The sequence below is a fragment of the Phragmites australis genome, chromosome 20, assembly GCF_958298935.1.
Source record: "Phragmites australis chromosome 20, lpPhrAust1.1, whole genome shotgun sequence".
Lineage (NCBI taxonomy): Eukaryota > Viridiplantae > Streptophyta > Magnoliopsida > Poales > Poaceae > Phragmites > Phragmites australis.
The window spans coordinates 3,541,238-3,563,255 of NC_084940.1; the positions used below are offsets into that span (position 1 = coordinate 3,541,238).

At 46.1% G+C, this 22,018-nt stretch overlaps 1 protein-coding gene and 1 pseudogene across 1 annotated transcript; both read left to right on the forward strand.

Moving 5' to 3' along the window:
• The first annotated feature begins 1,095 nt into the window (after positions 1 to 1,095).
• On the forward strand, positions 1,096 to 2,228 carry LOC133901208 (uncharacterized). The gene has a single exon (XM_062342491.1). It carries the CDS (start codon positions 1,387 to 1,389, stop codon positions 1,963 to 1,965), a length of 579 nt encoding a protein of 192 aa, XP_062198475.1. The 5' UTR covers positions 1,096 to 1,386; the 3' UTR covers positions 1,966 to 2,228.
• Positions 2,229 to 6,929: 4,701 nt separating this feature from the next.
• LOC133902355 (uncharacterized) lies at positions 6,930 to 16,167 on the forward strand (annotated as a pseudogene).
• Positions 16,168 to 22,018: the final 5,851 nt, after the last annotated feature.

Consider the following 22,018-nt stretch of genomic DNA (forward strand, 5'->3'; position numbering starts at 1 on the left):
ATCTTGTATACAAAGCTGTCTTCACCCTTATTACCATCCGGATAGTACTTGAGAGGTCTTTTATATTCACGTTAGTTTGGTTGTGGAATCAGCGTTTAAAATCGTGGTTTCTGATTGATAGCGGCGTAGTGCTGCTACGCTGGAATCCAACTAGAACTAGCAGCCACTCGCGGCTGCGGTGTTCAGCTCGATTGGCTTGCAACTGGGCAAAGCAAAGTGGATTTGCTGTGGGTCACAACGTAAAGAGCTGCAGGCATGAACCTGCAGCTTACTGACTTTGTAACACGTTTCTTGCTGCCAGCATCGATCCGTTAAAACTACGGCAAAAGTTGGTGCGTTCTTCCGATTTTCCTTGGCGCGACTGCGCTCGAAATCAGAAGGGGTGCGAACTGGACCCAAATTCTCTGATTTCATCCTTCCGAGGGAACAGTACTTCACGAGAGGTGCTACAGAAATTTGCAGTCGGATACTATAGCAAGATACTGTGTATAAAAATACTATACCGATTTTAGTGTTCACATTGAAACATCGTCTTTGGAACTGGAGGTCTGAAGCAAGACTAGCAGGCTGCGGCAATGACTAGATTCATGTGTGAGGATCTTCTGACTTCACTTCGTTATTATAAATAGATGATCTGGTGTTACAATAAACCGGCACATTATTCTTATGCACAATACCCTTGCTGCGACATGGTAAGTCACTGTAGTACCTCTTTCCCCTCCGACTTCGATTTGGATCGGTACTGGTTCAGCACCGGACTGCGACCTGGACGTCCTCGGGTAATCACTCGCTCGGTCGTAGCGTCGATCGCCAACCGATCAGCCGTGCACCCCACAGGCCGACGGTCACTTAAACTCCTCGGAAACGGCCCGGTCTGCCGTGCGAAACGACCAGAAAACCCTGCCGCGCCTGCGCCTGCGCCTGCGCCTGTCCATGACCATGCCCAGCCCCAGTGGCGCATTGCCCCCCATCCGTCCCATCACGAGGCAACGGCGGCGGACGACCGCAGCGCTAGTCAGTCGCCAAGTCGGTCGGCAGGTCAGCCGCCGCAGCTCCCGAGTCCCGACCCCGCAAAAGTCCGCGCCGCACGGTGGAAAACGGGGGGCGAAACCGTCAGCCGTCGCGGCCCGTCGTCACCATCCCGCGCGGGCGCGGCAAACGCGGCTCGACTGGCCGAGAGCCCCGCGCGCGCGCGGTCGGCCGAAACCGCGCGTCTACTCCCGCGTCCGCGCAGGCGCGCACTACGCCTGGGAAACAAGAGGTCCGCCAGTCCGGGAGGGGGAAAGCTAAAACTAGCCGCGCCAGTATAAACTTGTCGCTGGGGCTGGATACCGGTAAAGCCCGAACAGGCGGCGTCAGGCTCCTCCCGAGTTGGTGACGCGAGGGATGGAGGGGGTGCCGGGGGCGCGGCCGCTGCGGCGCGGCGTCACGCTGGCCGAGCAGTTCGCCGCGTCGTCCAACCTCGGCGACCTTCTCAAGCTCCGCGACGAAGGCGAAGGCGGCGGCGGCCTCGCCGCGGCGGGGAGGCGCCGCACGCTCCTCGACGTCATCCGTGGCGCCGACGACGATCGCCCTCTCGTCCTCGCCTCTGACGCCGCCCGACCCGGCGGCGTCCCCGTGCCAGGAGGCACGGCCTCCGCGGCGTCGACGGCGCCGGCGGCGGGCGCGCGCGGGGAGAGGGTGTCGCTGATGGCGCTGCTGGAGCGGACGGAGCAGCAGTGGACGGCCTGCGCCGGCGGCGGGCAGTGGAGGCGCGTGGATGGGGAGGAGGCCGCGCCGGAGGAGGGGGAGAAGGGCGGGGGCGTGGGAGGGCGGTGCTGCGTGTGCGTGGCGCGGGGCAAGGGCGCGGCCTTCATCCCCTGTGGCCACACCTTCTGCCGCGCCTGCGCCTGCGAGCTCCGCGCCGGCCGCGGACGCTGCCCGCTCTGCAATGCCGCCATCCGCGAGGTCCTCAACCTCTTCTGAGTTCTGACCTCCCCCTCCTGCATTGCTCCCTTCACCGCCGCCGGCGGTGACGGCGGTTCTCTCTCCAAGAACCCATCTTTTCCATCGTTTTCGCATCGGTTGGGGACGGATTGCTTGCTCGAAGCTGGAATCCAGCCAGCCATTACTTCGATTAGAGAGGGCATCCCGTGTAGATAAAATTTCTGTTTTTGTTCTTGCCCTGTTTCTTTCTTGTTTCTTCTTTGAACTGAAAAGATTCAACAAAACACGTTTATCAATTATCATCATCCATGTCGTAATGGATGCAGCATTCCTGGATCAAATTCAATTCTCCAATCTCCAGGACCTAGTACGCTGAGAGTGCAGAATATTCTGGTGTTACTGCTCGAGATAGATTGCGTGATGGTATCATGGATTCATGGTACGCCACAGAGCATGCGTGCGATCTGGTTCGAGCTCCGCCCGCCGGTGCATGGATTCATCGAAACTCCACCGCTTTCCAGGGTTCAACGCACTGGAACGTTCAAATCGAAGGGAATGATGTCATGAGCAGAGAAGATAGGTGTGAGTTGAATTGCAGGCCATCTGTCCACCTGATACGTTAGGCCAATGTTGACTCGGCCGAACGGCTTTGTCAAGTCGCCATAAGTCTGGCCCTGGTTCGATCAGGTTCATACTCCAAAGCAGCCACTGTCACCGATCACGAACGCTAATTTTCCAAAGCAGTCATGCTGGCGTTGGCGCGGCAGAGCCATCTGCTCCAGTATTATACTACAGCACAGCATGCCTGCAACTGCGTCCTTCGATTAGATCGCGTTGGGTAAGCTAACTTTACCATCACGCCCGTTCGCTCCTCGCTACCATATACAAATGGTCAAGAGATGGGTGCAATCATCTCGCCGATGGCCACATTGGCGAGGCATCGGCGAGTGTCCGATGCTGGGCAGGCAGACGGCTCGTCTCCGCGTCGTTTGTCGTTGCAAACGACGACAGCGCGCATGATGGCGACGGCCTGCGGCGAGCAAGCAACCAAAGGAGGATGGAAATTTGGCGGCCTGCAGGAGCTAGCGAAGAACTGGGGTCCTGGAGGGCAGATCAGGGTGCGGACAAACGCATCGCTGGGAAGGGATTGCCGTTTAGCACGCAAGAAGACAGGGTCCATGGACTGCAGGACGGCCGGTGCGCTGTGCTCATCTGTGCATGCGGATCATTGGCTTGGAGAGAATAATTGTACGCGCGGTTCTCATCGTTTAAGGGCCCCCAGAAGGATTCTGTTGCAGGGAACTATCTCCAACCATATTTTTTTCATTTAGTTCCTTTTCCAATTTCTTCCTTATTCTCATGCCCTTTATTTTCTCTTATCTACAACAGTTTCTCTTCGAGAGAAATCACAAAGGAAAATAAGAGAGAATCCCGTCCTGAAGGAAATGACTCTGAGAATCACATCGTGACGGGAACTATGAAGGGAAATCGTTGAAGCGCTGAAGGGAACGAAAATCCCTTCACGACGAAAATATAACCCCTAAAGGGAATCTTTTGGAGCTAGTATTAGGATATGACCCTGGTCCAAAATGTTGCCCTGCAGGCTGCCTGGGTATCAACTATCAAGGGCAAGCCCTTGTGATTGCCTCATTGGCACCTTTATTAGGCTCAGGACATCTGAAACCTCTTGAGCTTTGCAGCCTGGTCCAAAATGGGTAATTGACTTGCCTGCCAAATATTTAGTCCCAACTCCTAAAGAACACTGACGCGAGCCTAGGAGTGTAAAAACGCAGCCGAAAAGATGCCCCTAGATCGGTGGTTGAGCTGCATTGTCCTTCTGAATGAGCTCCAAAGACACCCCATGGTCCATCGCAGCAGCCGAATGGAGACAGCCTCTGCCTGCAGGGAAGAAGACAACATTTGCATCGCTTGATCCTATCCATGCCACCACATCATGTCTCCGGACCCCACACGTCTGATCTCTGCATGCATTCTGCTCGAGTTTTTTCTAGGCACAAGAGCTGCTGAATGTCACCGTGCAGTTCCACTGAAGATTCAGACTGGATGGGAATTTTTTTAAATAATAATATTTTATTAGAAAAATGTAAAAATATTATTCAAAATAGAAAATTGTAGTAATATGTGACAGATAACACTCCGATTGTCGATAGGTGGCTAGTCGGTAATTGGAGTTTGACTATAAAAATGTAGATATCGTTAATAGGTACAATTTTATATAAAAATTATTCAACTATAAAGATGTGGATATCATCTATATATATAATTTTTATATAAAGATCATCTTCACCCGAGATTATATAAAAAAAAAATATGATTTTTTTCATTGAATATCGTTCATGGGACATAAGACACGTTGACAATTGTCATACCGACGTGCCTTCACGTATGTGCCAAAAGGGATATTGGCACTTTAATTGCCGTTATGTGGCTAGTTAGTAATTGGAGTGTCAAATATCACCAATTTATACAAATTTTCCTTTTTAAATAATATTTTCATAATTTCTTGATAAAATAATATTATTAAAAAACCAACTGGTGGGCTCTTTTATTCGAAAGTCCAGGTGGGCGCTTCACCCTCTGTTGATTCGTCTAAAAAAAGACTGGATGTGCCATATAAAAGCAAAGGCTGTTCCGTTTAGAACATTGATTGGGGGCCGGGATCTTCCAATCAAGAGTCTATCATGCTACTAGTACTATATAGGGTATATTTGTTTTAGCTGTGGTTTTTAAAAAAACTGATTGTGAGATTAGTTTTTATATGAGTTATATGTATAATATATAACATCTCGTTATCAGACTTAGAATATTATCACTTAGAACTAAAAAACAACTTAGATCGGCTTTTGAATTCTATTTATAAAACCAACTTTTAATTCTTAAAATCATTTTTCAGAATCAATCTGTTTATTTCAACTTTAGATTTTAGGGTCTTATTATCCAGACGACAAGAGCAGCCCAGCAGATAATGGTTATCCGTGTTTTAATCTGGACCATGTCCAAACACATTTCAGAACGACGGCGATTTCGCAGTCCATAGTGCAGCAAAATGGAAACGTTTCTGTTGGCTTTTCCCCCTCCATTTGGATGAATGATGCATCGTCTCAGAGCTCGACTTGACGCCAAGGTCTGTTTGGGAGGAACGTGAAAGAAGCTTTTTGCCTTTCTGCTTGCGTACCTCACTGCTGAAGAAAAGCAACGCCAGGCCTTTGAGTGCAGAGCAACTCCAAGTAACATATTGAAATGTGGCCATCAACTTTCGACCATTTCTGGTTCTCACACCGTCACACGTTGCTCCAATCTGTAGGCAGAAAGGGCCGAAGGATACAGCCATGTTTTTTTTTTCTGGAACAATACAGCCATGACATTGTGCAAGTTGCAAAAAACACTTGATTGCATGTTACAAATATTTTCAAATAAAACAGATGCCAATGGAAGAGGCATTTTAGGCCCGTTTGGAATGCAAGAATTTCACAAGAATTTACAAGAATTGGTATAAACATCTTGAAAAATCTTACGATATTCTCGCGATCCAAACGGGCCTTAACCATTCCCAATCCAAGTGCTTGCCTTAAAAAGTCAGTTTTGACACGGCGTCAAATTTTCAGGGAGAAAATTCTTTTGTAACCAAATACCACGTTGACATGGCAAGATTTCTTAATTGGGCTTTTTCATGGCCCGCGCAGCCCACGCGGCGTACACGACCGCTTGCCTAGTTGAGTTTTTTTTTTATATTTCTTAAATCAAAAAATTGTAAAAATAAACATACATTTTGAAAAATCGCACATCCAGACTCATATCGTCTGTTGGAAGGGTGCCCTTCCAACGGGTGGCAAGTTTAAAAAAATAAACCTGTCACACTTCCAACAGGTGATATGTTAAAAAATGAAAATACAACATTCCAATGCTCTAAAGATTCAAAACAAAATCGAAATAGTCATGAAAAATTTTGAAAAAAAAATATAGTGTAAATGATACTATAATCTAGCTCTCTAAAAATTTCAACTCAAATAATTACTTACATTATGAGAAACAAAAAAGATATTTATTGTACATAGTATAGATGTGCTGTCTTTCAAAGAGAAATTCTATTATATGTCATCGAATAAGAACCGGTTCTAATATTCGCTATCGAATAACTCTAGTTTATTTCTATGCCATTGAATAGTAACTTTTCTTCCTTGTATGCCATCCCCACCGTTAGCTGCCATCAATTTTTCAAAAATTCCGAGACTGCTCTTGACTACATGTACAACTGAGAAGGAGAAATCGGTTTGAGCCATATGACTCCCATTCACTTCGTTGGCCTCCCAAACCCGTGAACCCTAGATCAACATATTCCTATGCCACTGCCAATGTCTCTGCTGCCCGATACCACCACACTGCCTCCATCGTGCGATGCCAATTCTATTTGCTATTATTTTGCGAATTGCACACGTAATATTATTTTGTGAAGGTGCGGATGGAAACTCCTGAATGTGACTGCTTTGTTGTCTTTTGATACATATCATTGAGGTATAATCCTATTTGATGCTAAAATGGCTGCAACCGATGGCATAAGTGAAAAGGATATAATGGTCTTTTTACCTTGTTTAACAGAGCAAAACAACTAGTCTAACAGTAGAGATGGCATATGAGGAAGAAAAGTTGCAATTCAATGGCATAGAAGTAAATAGAAGTTATTCGATGGTGAATCTTAGAACCGGTCTTTATTTGGTGGTATATAGTAGAATTCCTCTCTTTTTTAAAACAGATGTCTAATTTTGTAATTTTTCAATTTAAGAAATATAAAAATAAAAAATCTTGCCCGGTTCGGTCCACCATTCCAGATCTGGTCCACCTTGAGTTGTCGGACGTACAACCCATCTTGGTCCAGAAACCTCCACCAGTTCGGTCGACAAAAAGAAACCAGGCACCGGACAACTGCCGCCGTCGCCGCCGCCGCGGCGCCCTCGCACGCCGTCGGGCACTGCCATGCGGACGCCATGGAGCAATGGAAGGAGGGTGCTAGGAGGGAGGGGGACGAGGAGCAGTGCCTGCAGGCGGCGCTGCGGCACCTGCAAGTGGAGGCGGGCATGCTCGAGCGCCTGGTGTACAAGCACGGGAACCGACACCACGGCGTCACCTACTTCCAGTACCTCCCTCAAGGTGAGCCCCACCCGCCTGTCTCCGCTTTGCCTAGGGCTATGGCCCGTCCTCTTTAGTGACGAGTCTATGTGTGTGTGGGCGTGCAGGTGAGGAGGGACCTGAAGCTGCTGATGGGCGTCGGCCTCGCAGAGGTCCTTAATGTCGTCTTCCCCGTCCTCGCATGCCGCAAGCCGGTCAACACGATCCTCGTCCCAATCAAGTCAGTTTGCAATGGCATTTGCGCTTATTAGAAATTTCACATGCTATCATCTAATTTATTAGCAGGTTGGGAGATTTTGCTTAGCTGTTTTCTACTGTAGGCAGACCAAGATGAAGCCTGGTGCAAACCACAGCCACCATGAGAGGATTCTGGGTGTTGCCCGCTTGTTATCTTTGGTGTGTTTATATGTCTGTTGAGCATTGATGCTGTTGTGATAGTAACACACCTTTGTATCTCAGTCAAATATTTATTTGTCCTCTGCAGATGGCTGAACCTGTTACGAAGGCAGCAATGTATCCTTCGTTTTAAGTTCTCATGTTTCTTTTTATTTTCTTAAGTCACAAATAGAACGAGTTGACCACTTGCACTTGGCTTACCTTAAGTGATGCATGTCTCACCTTAAACATTTCCTTATTCTTCTAAAAAGAACAGATATAAATTTCTTTCGTTACCATTTCAGTTGAAAGATAATCAGAGTTTCTTAACCTAGACTACAGTCAGTTAACATTTTTACTTGCTAGATCATTCTTGTTGATCTTTGCACGTCAGTATTTTCCTTGCTTGCACGAGTTAGGGTTCTGATCCAACATGTGAGGGTTATAATCCACAGACATGACTAAGATTGTATCAAGAAATTTCAGTAATAAATTGCTGGCACACACTATCTAAAATGTTAAGATATTCACCTTGGAAGCATATTGTAACATCCTGAGTTTAAGCCTGCCAATTAGTACAAATTTCACTCTAAATTGAAATTTTTTAGGGTAAATTAGGCTGATTAAGATTAAGAAAATAAGGGTGTGGATGTATATATACAAGTATATGTATACATTCGTAATTGTGAGTTATGCTAAGTTGCAGCAGTATTCGAAGTGCACTAGGATCAAATTCAAAATAACCTCTGCATTAAGTTAGGTTCTTGTGCCTTAGTTGAGATTTTTATGGTTCTTTAGGTGGAGGTTTGAAATTGAATGTCTCCTACTTTTAAATATACTTTTAGATTCTATTCAGCGCAAATCCAAAATTGAGTTGGATCCTTTGGTTCAAATCATCTTGAAAATCTCGAGATCCAAGTTCAAATATTCAAAATAGAGTTGTTGAATCCAAAGTCAAAACCAAATTCAAATTCTCCAAATTTGAATTATTCCAAAACCTTTTCGTTCTCTCTTTCTTTTTCTCCTTCCATTTTTTTTCTCCCCCCCCCCCCGGGCCGGCTTTCCCCTTCCCTCTCCCTTTCTTAGCCCAGCTGGCCAGCCCGGCCTCCTATCTCCCACATGCCTCGCTCGGCCCAGCTCGCCGCGTTGTACCGGCCCACTCGCGTGCCCTCGACGGTCCGCTGAGCCACGCGTCGCTGATCCGCCCGCACGCGTCCGCGCGCCTCTCCTTCCTTCTCCTCTCCAGCGCGACGACAACATCGCCGGTCGCCGTCTCTCTGGGAAATATCTCGCGCACGCCCGACCACTCTCCGCGGTCCCCGCTCACTCTCCGCTCCCGCTCTCTCTCTCTCTCTCTCTCTCTCTCTCTCTCTCTCTCTCTCTCTCTCTCTCTCTCTCTCTCTCTCTCTCCCTGCTACCCATGCCTCTGCGCCGTGATTTTCGCGGCCCACGCGCGTGGCCGACGCAGAGCGCCCATGCTCCGGGGAAAATGGTGGGCGCCGGCCGCCACCTCGCCACTGACGTCCCTGTGACGCCAGCACGTGAATCGCCTCCCCGTGTTTCCCCTCCTGTCTATAAATAGAGCAGCCCATGTTTCCCTCTCCCTCCCTTTCTCCACTTCGCCGTGCCACCGTACCACCACCACCGCCATTTCCGCCGCTGCAACCTCGCCGTCACCCATTCACCGTCCACGTGCCGTCAAGGAGTTTCAGGACACTACCGCCATCTCTGTGCCGCTGCCTGTTCATCGGAAGCTCGACTGAAGCTCGTCCGCGCCAATAGCTGAGCTGCGATGCCACCATCTCTCCGACGAATCGCCGGTCGCCGCCCCGCCCGTCGTCATTCCTGCGCTCGGTGTGCACCACAAGCCCTAGCACCCCCCTCCTAGATAGCGTGTAGGCGTCCCCGCGCTCTCCCTTAGCTTTTCATCGTACGCCGCCGTGTTTTGGTTTCCGTTGCCGCAGTTGCGCTCGCCGCCGGCATGATTCTGCCCTGTGTTGTGATCCGGCAATCGTGCCATGTGCTCTAGAGGCGTTAGGCCTCTTTTCCTTGCAGGATTGGCCCCTCCCCGTGCAGGGGAGGTGCTGTCCAGTTGCGCCGCACCGCCATATCCTCTCCGACGGTGATCTGGCGTCGTTCTCTCCGCCGGTCGCCGTCGAGATGATCCTTGCCGAGTCCGCCATGTTGCGTAGAAGCCCGGCGTTAACGCGTCGTCGTGAAACTCTGGCGAAAACTCGATCCCGGCGAGCTTTCCGGCGCTGCGCCGCCGTGATTCCTCGCCGCCGGCTTGTTTCCCCTCCGCTACGCCGCTCGCGCGCGTTCGCGCGCTGGCGCGCTCGCGCAAGCCAGCTTGGGCCATATCTCGGCCTGGCTCGGCCCAGTGGCTGGCTGGCCGGCCTGGCCAGCCTAACCGCCAGCAGACCGTGCCCCGTAGGTCGGCCCAACTCCCCTGGCCCGTTAGCTAGCCAGCCCAGACCCAAATGGGCCAGTACTGTGTAGCTATTACTGTGCAGCCCAAGCCCAGCTCAGGCCCATCTAGACCCAAATTCGGCCCAATCTAAGCCCATTAGGCCCAACTGGGTACTATTTATGTGGGTCCCTCCAATTCACTATTCATGTGGGACCAGGCTACTGTTTAGTGGGCCCCACCCCGTGGGTCCCACCTATAAATAGTATCATTTCATAATTTCCTGATTTAAATTTATATTAAATCTTTCGGGAGCCGTAACTACTCCGTTCTGGCTTCGATTTCGGCGATTCTTTCGCCAAAATTCATCTAAAATCGAGATCTAGTTATCTGTTACATTATGATGTTTGTTAAGGCTCATTGGCTTTCCATTTGGTGTGATTTGGTTCTTCGCAAGTATAGCTCGTTAATGGTCGTAGTCGCAATTGCAGATCTGCCAGAATTCTGTGAGTGCTGCGCGGGAAGCATCAGAAGCGAAGAAGATCCTGATTACAACCAAGATTTTGAAGAAAACTCCTGAGAAGGCAAGTCCTATTTTCTTGATCATACTGAACCTACGTTTTTGAATAATATATATGATCAACTAAAATCGGACTTATTATCGCATGTGCTATATATTGCATTTTCTTTCAAACTACTTGTAATAGTTAACCCTATCAACACTGCCATGCCATACATGTCATCATCCAGAATACATATCACCCTAGGAATACCTGTTGTTAAATATACTAACGATGGACGACATCTTGATATCTAGCATGCTTAGGATTGAATACATCTCCTCGGAGATGTCGCTTTTAAAATGCATCTCCTCGGAGATATTGCTTTTAAAACACTTCTCTTCGGAGACCAATTTGCTGTTATCAATGATAACTCATATACCATGTTTCCTTGATGGTTGTGAATTCCGTGATGGTCGGGAAATCCTTGATGTCATGTGGGACATGGAAGGTGATGTGTAAAAATGGGTGAAAATTGTTTTGGCGCGGGCAAGTAGAGTAGTCCTCCGGGGAGGATGCTCATGGGGGCTTGAGTTATATGATGGTATTCATTGCCCGTGAAAATGCCTAGTTCGGCCGCTTAAGGACCGAGTCTTGCGCCGTCATGCTTAGCCACCCCGTGCAACCATGCGTCCTGTATGGGCAGGACTTGATTTTTCCTTCACTGGACTGAATTGGGCATCATACCAGGAGGCTGAGAGCAACGAGCAGCCAGGGGTCTATCTGTCCCACTGTTTGGAGGTTCAGGGACCGGCTTAGGCTTAAAAATGGAGGCTGGCCTTCGGAACATGCAGCTCTGGAACTTGACGTGTCTCGTGGAAAAGCCCGGCAGGAAAGGTGTTTGGAGAGTCTCGGTATGATTCGCTCCTCCGCTTGCAACGGTTGGAGGCTGAGCATATCGTATGGGTAAAGCTGTACAACCTCTGCAGAGTGTAAACCTGTTCGAATAGCCGTGTCCACGGTCATGGACATGCAAAGCATTGACCTCACTTGAATAGACTCCGGGTGCGTGCGTCTTAATGTGTGAGTGTGTGGACAAGATGTCCGTGTGATGTTGGTTCCTGACTCGATCCGCCAGAAGCTGTGTGGTACTAGAGGTACACCAGATGTGATAAAAGGGACTGCGGAGTGAGGTATAGCCCCTCCCAGGACTGAAAACCCCCAGATATAAATTGTTACCCTGATTTTTGATTTTAAAATCGTCTGACAAATTTATTACCAGGTCACCTTCTAATACGTTGGGGACTTGAGGTGATACTCAGTACCAACAGAAGATGCCTGCAGTTTGTTTTCAAAATCTTTGTTACATTTATTTCAAAAGGTTAACAGTGGAGAGTATAACTGCATACCTGCATGAAACCTGCTTTACGCTTAAAACTATGCCGTAAAGCCTTACCCTTGAAATACCCATATATGCATCTATCAACACTTTGAAGTAGTATAGGGCTTGCTGAGTACCTTTCGTACTCACTCTTGCTGTCATTCAGATGAAGAAGCCGATGCCGACTTCGCCGGAGGAGAAGCCAGAAATAAAGAATAGTATCTAAAGTCACGTTCGCACCCTCGTTGCTTGTGGCTTGGGCTTTTGTTCCGCTGTGTGCTTTGATGGCCGCTAGGCCATGTTTGTAATAGACAGTATGGGTTGTAACCTTTTGTACTCTAAACTATATTACTTATGCACGAAGTTTGACTGTGATATTATGACTGTTATACTATGCGCATCAGCTATGTAATTCAGGGACTGATACGTGAGGCACAGGGGAACCCGGGTTCGGGGTCCTGACAGGCATGGTATCAGAGCCATACTTGGCTGTAGGACGTGACCTTAGAATATACTAGCTCGTGTCTGTTTATTTGAAAAAAAAACCTATGTTAACAAAACATCTTCTGTACTGGCCTTCTGTCTTGTTGTCTTTGAAAACTTGTTATGCTAATTCTAAGTTGTCCCTTTTCTCGGCAGATGGAAGATGAGGATTGGGACACAGTGCGTTGTCTACGAGTGAAAGGTTTTCCCAAGTTGCTGTGGGAAGCTTGTTGCCGCATGGGGTACACCCGACGCCCAGAGTACACCGGGCGTGAGTACGACGAGAATGGATCACAGAAGTGTCAGGTTCTTCTACAGATCTTCGACTGCCCGAGACACCCCAACTGGCGACCGTGGCAGGTCAGCACCACCGGAGTACGGTACCCAGACACGTACCAGCTGGTGGCCTACGAGGCGCTTCAGCACCTGTGCGGGAGGCATATCAGGGAAGTTGCGCACACTCCCATGAGGCACTTTCCAGCTGCTGCTGGTCAGCGAGCTGCTTGGTGTGCACACCTAACTGCCATGGAGGATGCAGGACAGGAGGAAGAGGAAGACGACACCATCGTGGACCATCGTGGCTGTCACAGTACAGTACCTTCACGCCTTAGAACACATGCACAATGAGACCTATCAGCTATTCCAGGCAAGTCGCCAGAGGGCAGAAGAGTCAGAGACACGTGAGAGAGCTCTCCGTATGATGTTAGATCAGACCAGAGTCCAGGCTGCAGCTGCTGAAGACATCGCGGTAAGGAGCCGTGAAGGATGGCAGAGGGCGGTGAGAGACCATCACCGGGATCTCAACCAACAGCATGCCCTGAGTGGCTCCTGGGTTAGGACAACTGCCAGGAAGAGTACCTTCACGCTACCCGCAAGTCGGACCTAGCACGTCGTCCTTGTAGGTGTGCCTCTCCTACCAGCGCATATAACAACAGCTATAGCAGACGGTAGGATTGGCCCCTCGCCAGTCCCAACAGCCAACGGAGGTTTAGTGCCAGCAGAGCCGATTCAGGATGGAGATATGGTGGTACCCACTGACAACTCGGAAGGGGAGGACCCTAGCGAGCACGAGCTCGTTAGTAACGATGACGATGACAGCGTCACCAGGATCTCCGACCCCACTTCTACCCCGACACCAGCAGGAACCCTCTCACCTGCTGAGTCAGCCGCTGGCAGGTCCGCGGAAAATGCGTGAGGATAACACATCGCCACTAATTAGTATTAGGAGTAGATCCTTTTGCAGCTTTTGTTATAGATAGCCCTATAGCAGGATGCTCTATGAAGCATGCTTTAGACATTGTAGATCGAAAACTTTTGTACTAGTGACCTAGTGGAGATAGTCCTAGGTTTGTGTAATACATGTTGCTTGTACTCTTGTATGATGTTGCTTCTTGTTGTATCTTTGTTTGCATGATTGGCAAGGATTGTCCTTGCTCCTATCTGTTTTCCCTCATCCAATAGCTCTATCTCAGCTTTTGCTTCCTCGTTTGTCTCCAGAGAACAGATGGATTCATCCAGGGAGTCCTCTCGTCACCATCAACAACGCCAGATCGTACCTATCAATGAAGCTCATGGAATGAATTCTCAGGCAAGAAGTACAATAGGGACCCGAGGAAGGCACTCTGAGGGCCAAGGTAGAAGGAGGGACAGGGGTGCCGAATCTCAGCCCAGTCGTGAAGTCCATCAGAGCCACCGTAGCAGTCAAAGAACCCCACTACCCCCGCCACTAGAGAATGACCTAGTGGCAGTAATGACCAATCAAACCCGCCTACTGGAGGCCATAGCTCGAGCAGGGATCAACAGAGGTTATGGACCTTAGAACAGGATGGCGGAGTTTATAAGGATCAGACCTCCAACCTTTGACAGTACCGAAGACCCCTTGGAGGCTGATGACTGGCTCAGGGCAATCACTAGGAAACTCCAGGTCATCAATTGTGAGGGTCGAGACAGGGTTAATCTTGCCGCACACCAGCTCACCGGGTCAGCAGCAGAATGGTGGGAGAACTACTGCGAAGCATCCGTGGATGCCAACACCATCACTTGGGAAGAAATTTGTGAAGAGTTCTGGAAATACCATGTACCGACAGGGATCATGGAGATGAAGGCTGACAACAAGCCTACAGGAGTCTTAAGCCTTTTGTAATTGCGATCTACATCTACATCTCACCGAGACAACAAGCAAGGAGCCCTCGACTAAGTTTAGATATCCATCTAGGCTAGCCAAACCCCGCATGTACTACTGTCTCGAAGATTAATATAAGTCCACATGATATAGTGCTATCATCCTTAGGGAGGCCTAAACTTGTATAAATCTGTATGTTCATCATGTGATTCAACTACAGGAAGTATCCCTTACATCCTTCATGTATTCGTAATCGGTAATTCACAAATCATCGACAATTTTTTCTCTTTTATTGACCATCTGGTACTTGTTTCACAGATGCTACTTGATGTTGTGTTAGTATACAATAAGGTTACTGATCTTACTGATAGGAAGCTGGCGGTTAAGATTAGCATCGGTGGAGTGCATTTTTGTTGTGCTTCCACACTAGCAATGGTGTAATTTTGTACATCATGGATATTTTGTACCGCCTTCGACCGTGCTTTCACTTTCATGCAACTAGATCTTGCTAGAAGATATAATGATTTTACTAAATATTGTGCCTCTTTTTCTTTTTGCTATTTCCACAGGCTTTCAGAGAGTACTACCCTCAACCAATGATGGCCATAGGATTCTAGAGTGTGTATGGGTGAAAGATAAATTTGTTTTGCATGAAAAGATGAAAGGTAGCTGTTAGGAAACCCAAGATGAGGATCAGAAGTCATGTGGTCCAGAATCTTCAATCCAGTATGAGACGCTTGGACTCGATAATGAAGGTTGAAATGCGTTATCTTCTATTATTTATGATAAATACAAGGACATCCTGAATTCTTAGTTGTATTTTCTTAATTAGTTTGCTCATGACATTGTTTGATGCTTCCTTGTTGAATGAATACTGAGTTTGAATGACATCAAACACCTTAGTAGTGTTATACTGTTATTACATTGTTAAGAACATAGCTCAAATAAAATATTCAGAGTTTTGAATTATTTTATGATAAAATCACCGTCTTTAAGTGCTAGTTACCAAGGCACTTGAGAGTATGGCATTTGAGTCTAATTCATCAATCTTTGGAAGCATGTCACATTAGAACTTATTTGGTAACGCAACATGTTAGCATTCTTTATTTGTGGTATGGCACATAGCCTGGCTGGTGTGTGTTATAAGATTAACCTCAGATAGCCGAGCTGAATGATAGCTAACATGGTGTTGGCTAAAATACATCATTTTTGCATACTACAACAATGGTGCAACTATTGATTAGTTCTTTTGATAATTGTAAAACATCTCTTAGGTTGCCTGTTCTAATTTGAAAGTCAATTGCTTCTGTTGCTTTAGGGAACCAAACATAATATATTTTTAGCAGTCAACACCAAATTGTTTGTTATGTATTCAATAGAGCATAATCGGTTCTATATTTATAGTTTTATGGTGTCAGACTTCAAAGGCATTCTTGTTAATTTTATTGCCCTATTTGTGGCTAATTTTTCAGAGAAAGAAACGAACTGTCCAGCCAAACAACCAGATGCTGCTCTGGAGGAGCAACCAGATAAAGTGAACCATTGCAATGATGCTGGAGGTTGTGAGAGTGGGAAGCAACTGGAAAATGAAAGTGGTGTTTGTTGAGTTTCTTACACACTTAGTACTCGTGTGCATTCAGTTCCTCACCTAGACCTCGAGCCCGAGACTAGGAAGAGAGTAGCATTCATCGCGGTTGGAAATCCAAAAGTCACCGATACAGCCTCAGAAACAAATTCATCAGAAGTAAACAAGAAGCAAAGACTAAGATTTGGAGATCTGTTCAACAAATTGCTGGATTCTGAGAACGCAGAGAAGTCCATATTTTAATATGTTTAAAACACTACCGGAATTTCCCTTTTCTTCGTCACAGGTGAAGATCAATATCCAGGGAAGTGCTAGTGCAGCTAGATACAACAAAAGTTGAAACAAATTGTATTGTAGAGGTTCAAAGGTCACTAATCATTTAGAGCATCTGAAGCTAAAGCCCTTTTATCACTTCTTTAAAGCTAAGAACAAGCCGCAAGATTGTTTTGTAGGGTTTGTATTCATCCATCTTTGCGTCGATATTGGGGAGTAGGGGTGAAAACGGTTCGGAAACCATCGGAAAAGGTCTAAACCATTTTTAGTTTCATATTTTCTCTTGGAAGCAGAGTAAAAAATGATAATGCTAGAAACGAATAAGGTATCGATACTATGGGAGAATCGGAAACGATGTTGTTGAAACAAAAACATGCCGGTATTAATCGGAAATCAATAATTCAGAATCGGAAACATTGAACCTTAAAATTAGGAGCTAGCACCATATATAGGAATATAGGATGGACATATCACAAGTCTTACATGACACATCTCATGATAAAAATGGCAAGAAACAAATTTCATAAGACAAGTTCAACTCAAGAGTTTAACACAAATGATAAGTTTATACATGATGTACAGGATTAACATCTCATAAGTCACACCAAGATCTAACTTATTATACCATGAGAATATGTTCAAATATTAGTAAAATTATTTTAACAACATACTACCAACATGACACAAGTTAGATGTCAAACATAAATGACAAGAGTGTGAGGCAAAGACGGTGTGAGCGGGTGAGTGGGGGTGTTGGTGACCGGTATGAGGAAGCAATAAAAACAGTTGAAAATGGTTGAAAAGTGAAAATGATTGGAAACAATCAGAAATTGACCAAACCACATTTTCAATACCATATCTTTTCTCAGAATTGAAATCGAAAATGATACATCCAGAAATTGCCCTGAAAACATATCTATGGGTTACCATTTTTCAGTTTAGATGGAAATTGTGAGGAACCATCCAAACGGTATTTGAATTAATCATTAAGTCGATCATTTACTTCATCACGACTTCAACGATTAACCCGAATACCGCTCTGGTAATCCCGGCACGTGTTTTGTGCCCAAGATCGAAGCACATGCCTTCCAACATGATACATCACAACTTAGCTTAATAAAGAGCGAGTAATTAATATTATATTACAAGTTCTTTAAACATGCAACGATTTTCAACAATTTACAGCAAAAGGGAAACAACTACACAGCGGAAGAAACCTATACAACAAAGCGGTGCTATATGCCCTTAGGCACCATCCCAAAAGCACGATCTCCTAGAGTAGGATGAACTACTCTTGCCCGCCACCCTGATCGGCAGGCACGAAGTAGCCAAAGACAGCCTCTTCCTCGGCAGCAGCATCATCTGCATCAACTTAAGGGTAACACCCTGAGTACGAAGGTACTCACAAGACTTACACAATATGGATATATATTATTCCAACTCCAAGGATTATGCATTGAGCTGTTAGCAAGGACATGCCATAAGGTTCAGTAAAACATATGCGGTAAGCAACCTAGACAAATACGTGTGAGCACCTATACTTCACCAAACATGCCATTCTACCTTGCAATAACCAACTGAACATAAATAAAACTGTAACATAAATGTAACATAAGTATTTGAACATATAAGTAAACTCCATAATAATCGAACCATCAACCACATATCCGAACCATCAACCACATACAAGAACTCTACGACCGAGTGCAAATGAAACAATAGCATGCTCATGACCGAGAGCGTGGCAATACGAACTGTTTATACACCCTGCAGGGGGATACTCCTGGACCCACACGACACGAGGACCATACGGCTTGTGCCACCCGCTAAAGTGCACACAAGGGGGTACTCATGACAACCTTTCCCAACCAGCCCCAATCATGTGGATCGTGCATCGCTCGGCGCGGCGGTATTAGAACTACTCCCGAGCAAATTAGTATCACTTACAAGCCTGCCCGCTCACACCGTCGATGTTCAGGCCCACAAAGCCACAACGGTGAAGGTATTCAGCTTGCCTTACCATTAGATCGACATGTGGTGAGTAAGGTAAGTGCTAAAGCCAACTACCCCGACGATCGGCCTTAAACGATGCAAGCGGTCTACGGTATCTGGGTTCCTCTCCCGGACTGCCTCCAGGACTTTCCTTCGAGACAGACGTCACCCCTAACACCGCTCATATCTCATCTCATACTCACCACTCATCCAACCAACATCCACATAGCCATATACGTGAACAAATAGTAAGCCCTAAGCTCGCGAACAACAGTCGAACCATTGCTCGTCTTCTATCGAGGACCTATGCATTGCTAAGCACTTCGATCGACTCTTAGACATTTACCACATTACCAAGGCTACAAGGATATAGATGAATAATTCAAGGTAGGGATTATGCAATCAACATAGGTTATACCCATAAAAATCCGACATCGACTCCCCATACATACAAACCTATACATAAGCATAATTTATTAATATTTAGATTTCATTCAATTCAATAAAGGTGCAATATGATAGATGCTTGCCTTGATGCTCAGGTGGCTACCTAAAGTTACCCACGTAATACTCGTAGAAATCCAGAAGATTGGAGTCATCTTCGACCACGGTCGTCTCCCACTCCGGCTCCTTGTTCACTGAACAAGAACGCGTGAAATGATGAGCATGAATGAACGCAGTAAGGTATGCCACAATGCTTAACAACATGCTAGAAGTATAAGACATGCGATCAATGCAATACTAAACGACCTAACGAAATCTGGAAAATAACAGTCATCCGGAGTATTCGGGTTGGTTCGGAGTATCCGGGTTCGGACCCTCCGGGTGAACCTCCGAAAGAGGCGCTCTGTTATTACCTTTTGCTTGTCTGACCTGGAGTATCCGGGTGAATCCGGAATATTCGGGTTCCGGAGCCTCCGGGCCACCCTCCGGTGAAGCCTCTCGGTTAGCCACTATTCTAACTTAACCTGCAACCTCCAGGTTGATCTGGACTATCCGAGATGTACCGGACACTCTAGGTGAGGCTCCGAGAGAGGCTCTCGTTTATTCGGTAATGCAATTACCCGGAGTCTCCGGACTTACCCGGATTATTCGGGTGATACAGACCTGGGTTCTTCCACAACTTCTCCCCTCGATGATTCGACTCACTTTACAAATCTGTGCTACACAAACATGTATATGCCCTATCCAAAGGATTCTAAACTCATCTTGCACTCTAAACCCTAACCAATATTTAACACAATTCGACGGACGATTTCTACTGAACCCAGAGTATCCGGGTGAGGCCGGAATATCCGGGTCAGCCCAGAAAACTGCTCTCGAGTGGATTTTTGGTCGATTCGAGCTGTGATCTTTTCCAAGCCTAAAGGGAACACGTTAGCGGTAGTCCAAGAGGCCTGAAACTTACTCATCAACTATCAACACAACTCTAGAGCTAATATTCGCCCAAACTCCAGTTTTGCTCCAAAAAGCTCAAGAACTCCAAGAACTTCAAAAACTACTCGAATCTTCCACGAAAATGAAAATGAATTAGATAGATAAGCAGCTCATGAGCTAGAAAATGCAATGGTACCACATGCATACCTTGGCCTTGCTCCTAGAGAGAGAAATCCAAGGGAGAGTGAGAGAGCTAGAGAGGGGAGTGAGAGGGAGGGGGTGAGCTACAGCTGCAAGGTGGAGGCATGGGGAGTGAGGGAGGAGAGAGAGAGAGAGCAGGTGGGGCTACCCACTTGAGTGGTTGGGATGGTGGGGCCCACATGTTAGAGAAAGGAGGTATTTTTCAATGCGATTTCTATTCTTTTCTCTCTTAATTTTCTTTCTCATCCAATTGACTTTTAACAAAGTGCATTAGTATTCTGAATTATAATTACGTAAATTTAAACATAATGCTTAAAAAGCATGATTATGCTTAATTGCATGATTAAGGATTTGTGACGTGACAGAAATGATCTATGGTCAAATGAGAATTTCCGTTACCATTTTCACCCCTATTCTGCAGCACAATTTCATATATAAATGAAAGTTAAGAATGTATTGTGGAGGGTCAAAGGTCACTAATCATTTAGAGTTTCTCGAGCCGAAGCCCTTTTTATCTCTTCTTTAAAAGTTAAGAATGAGCTACAAGATTGTTTTGTAGGGTACATCCATCTTTGATATTTAGGAGTAGGTGCAAAAACGGTTCAGAAACGGTCGAAAAAGGCTTGAACCACTTTTAGTTTCACATTTTCTCTTGGAAGCGGAGTTGAAAACGATAATGCCAGAAACGAATACGGCATTGATACTACTGGAGAATCGGAAATGATGTTCTCAGAATGAAAACATGCCGGTATTAAACAAAAATCAACAATTCAGAATCGGAAACACCGAACGGTAGAGCTAGGAGCTAGCACTATACATAGTAATATAGGATGGACATATCACAAGTATTACATGACACATCTACAAACGACAAGACACAAATTTCATAATACAAGTTCAATTCAAGAGTTTAACACAAATGATGATGAGAGAATTTGGCTCGATCTTCCGACATGTAATGATAAGTCGATCTGTGGAGACTCAACGTTGATGATCCAAGGCTCTCGGTCATAACTAAACACAACCCTCATAATTGCTACACCACAAATGCGTTGGTTATCAACCACGCACAAACATAGTTGACATCGCCAATAAGGTTGATCCCTGCATGCGAATTGAGAACACAAGCAAGAACGTAGAAGATGCAATATGAAATTACGAATAATATTAAGCACACAATAAAGTGGTGTTCCACAACAAAAAACGTAGAATATGCAATCTGAAATTACAAATAATATTAAATACACAATAAAGTGGGGTTCCACAAACCAACGTAGCGGCTTAGTCAGTCCGGAACAGAAGCAAATATCTCACAAGCAATATGTGTAGATGCAATCTAAGCAAAACTCAAGTCTGAAAGTGGCGGCAACAAACTATATAAGGGAACGGGTGGCGGTGGCCATGGAGGAGGAGGCGGCCAAGGGGGTGGACGCCCTAGGGCATCCCTTGGGCATGCTCCTGGTGGTGGGGGTGCACACCAACTTGAGCCTAGGTCCCAAATGAAATTATAAGGTCCAAACCCGATAAAAGGTTATGCAATACCCAATAGAAACAACAACTTGTTGTGACATTTTGAAGGCCTTCCTGGAAAGGTGAGGAAATATATCCATTGGAATATGGATGTGGGACTAGATCCATTGGAAAGGTGAGGAAATAAGCTCTCTATCAAGTACTTATACACCTCCATCGAACTCCATATGAAATAATTATGGCCTTCGGAAGGTGGTGTCATCAGTTTGCCCCGAACTGTTTATAGTTGTGTTGATGTAGGGGAAGTAGAGATAGACTCAGCCATTTAGTGGAAGTAGTTGTACATGTTGGAGTAGTCATAGTCATGGCGGTGTAGCACCATATCATGATAACCATGAAGTAGGGAAAGTAGTGGTGTGCTACTGTTCATCCTTGCAACAAGCTTATCGTCATGAAAACCTAAAAAATCATGCACACAAAAATATACCTGCTGCATGGGTTGTTTGGATTGCCCAGATGTGGTTGCAATCATGATGAACATGGTCTCATCAAATTATAAGTTTATACATGATGTATATGATCAATATCTCACAAGTCACACCAAGACCCGACTGATTACACCATAATGATACATTCAAATGTTAGTAAAATTATTTTAACAACATACTACAATCAGGACACAAGTTAGATGTCAAACATAAATGACAAGAGTGTGTATAAGGTAGAGGCAGAGACGGTGTGAGCAAGTGAGTGGAGCGTTGGTGACCGGTATGAGGAAGCA

Bases quoted from the DNA above. Each gene is read 5' to 3' on its own strand.
- LOC133901208 (XM_062342491.1), top strand. From the start codon at position 1,387: ATGGAGGGGGTGCCGGGGGCGCGGCCGCTGCGGCGCGGCGTCACGCTG.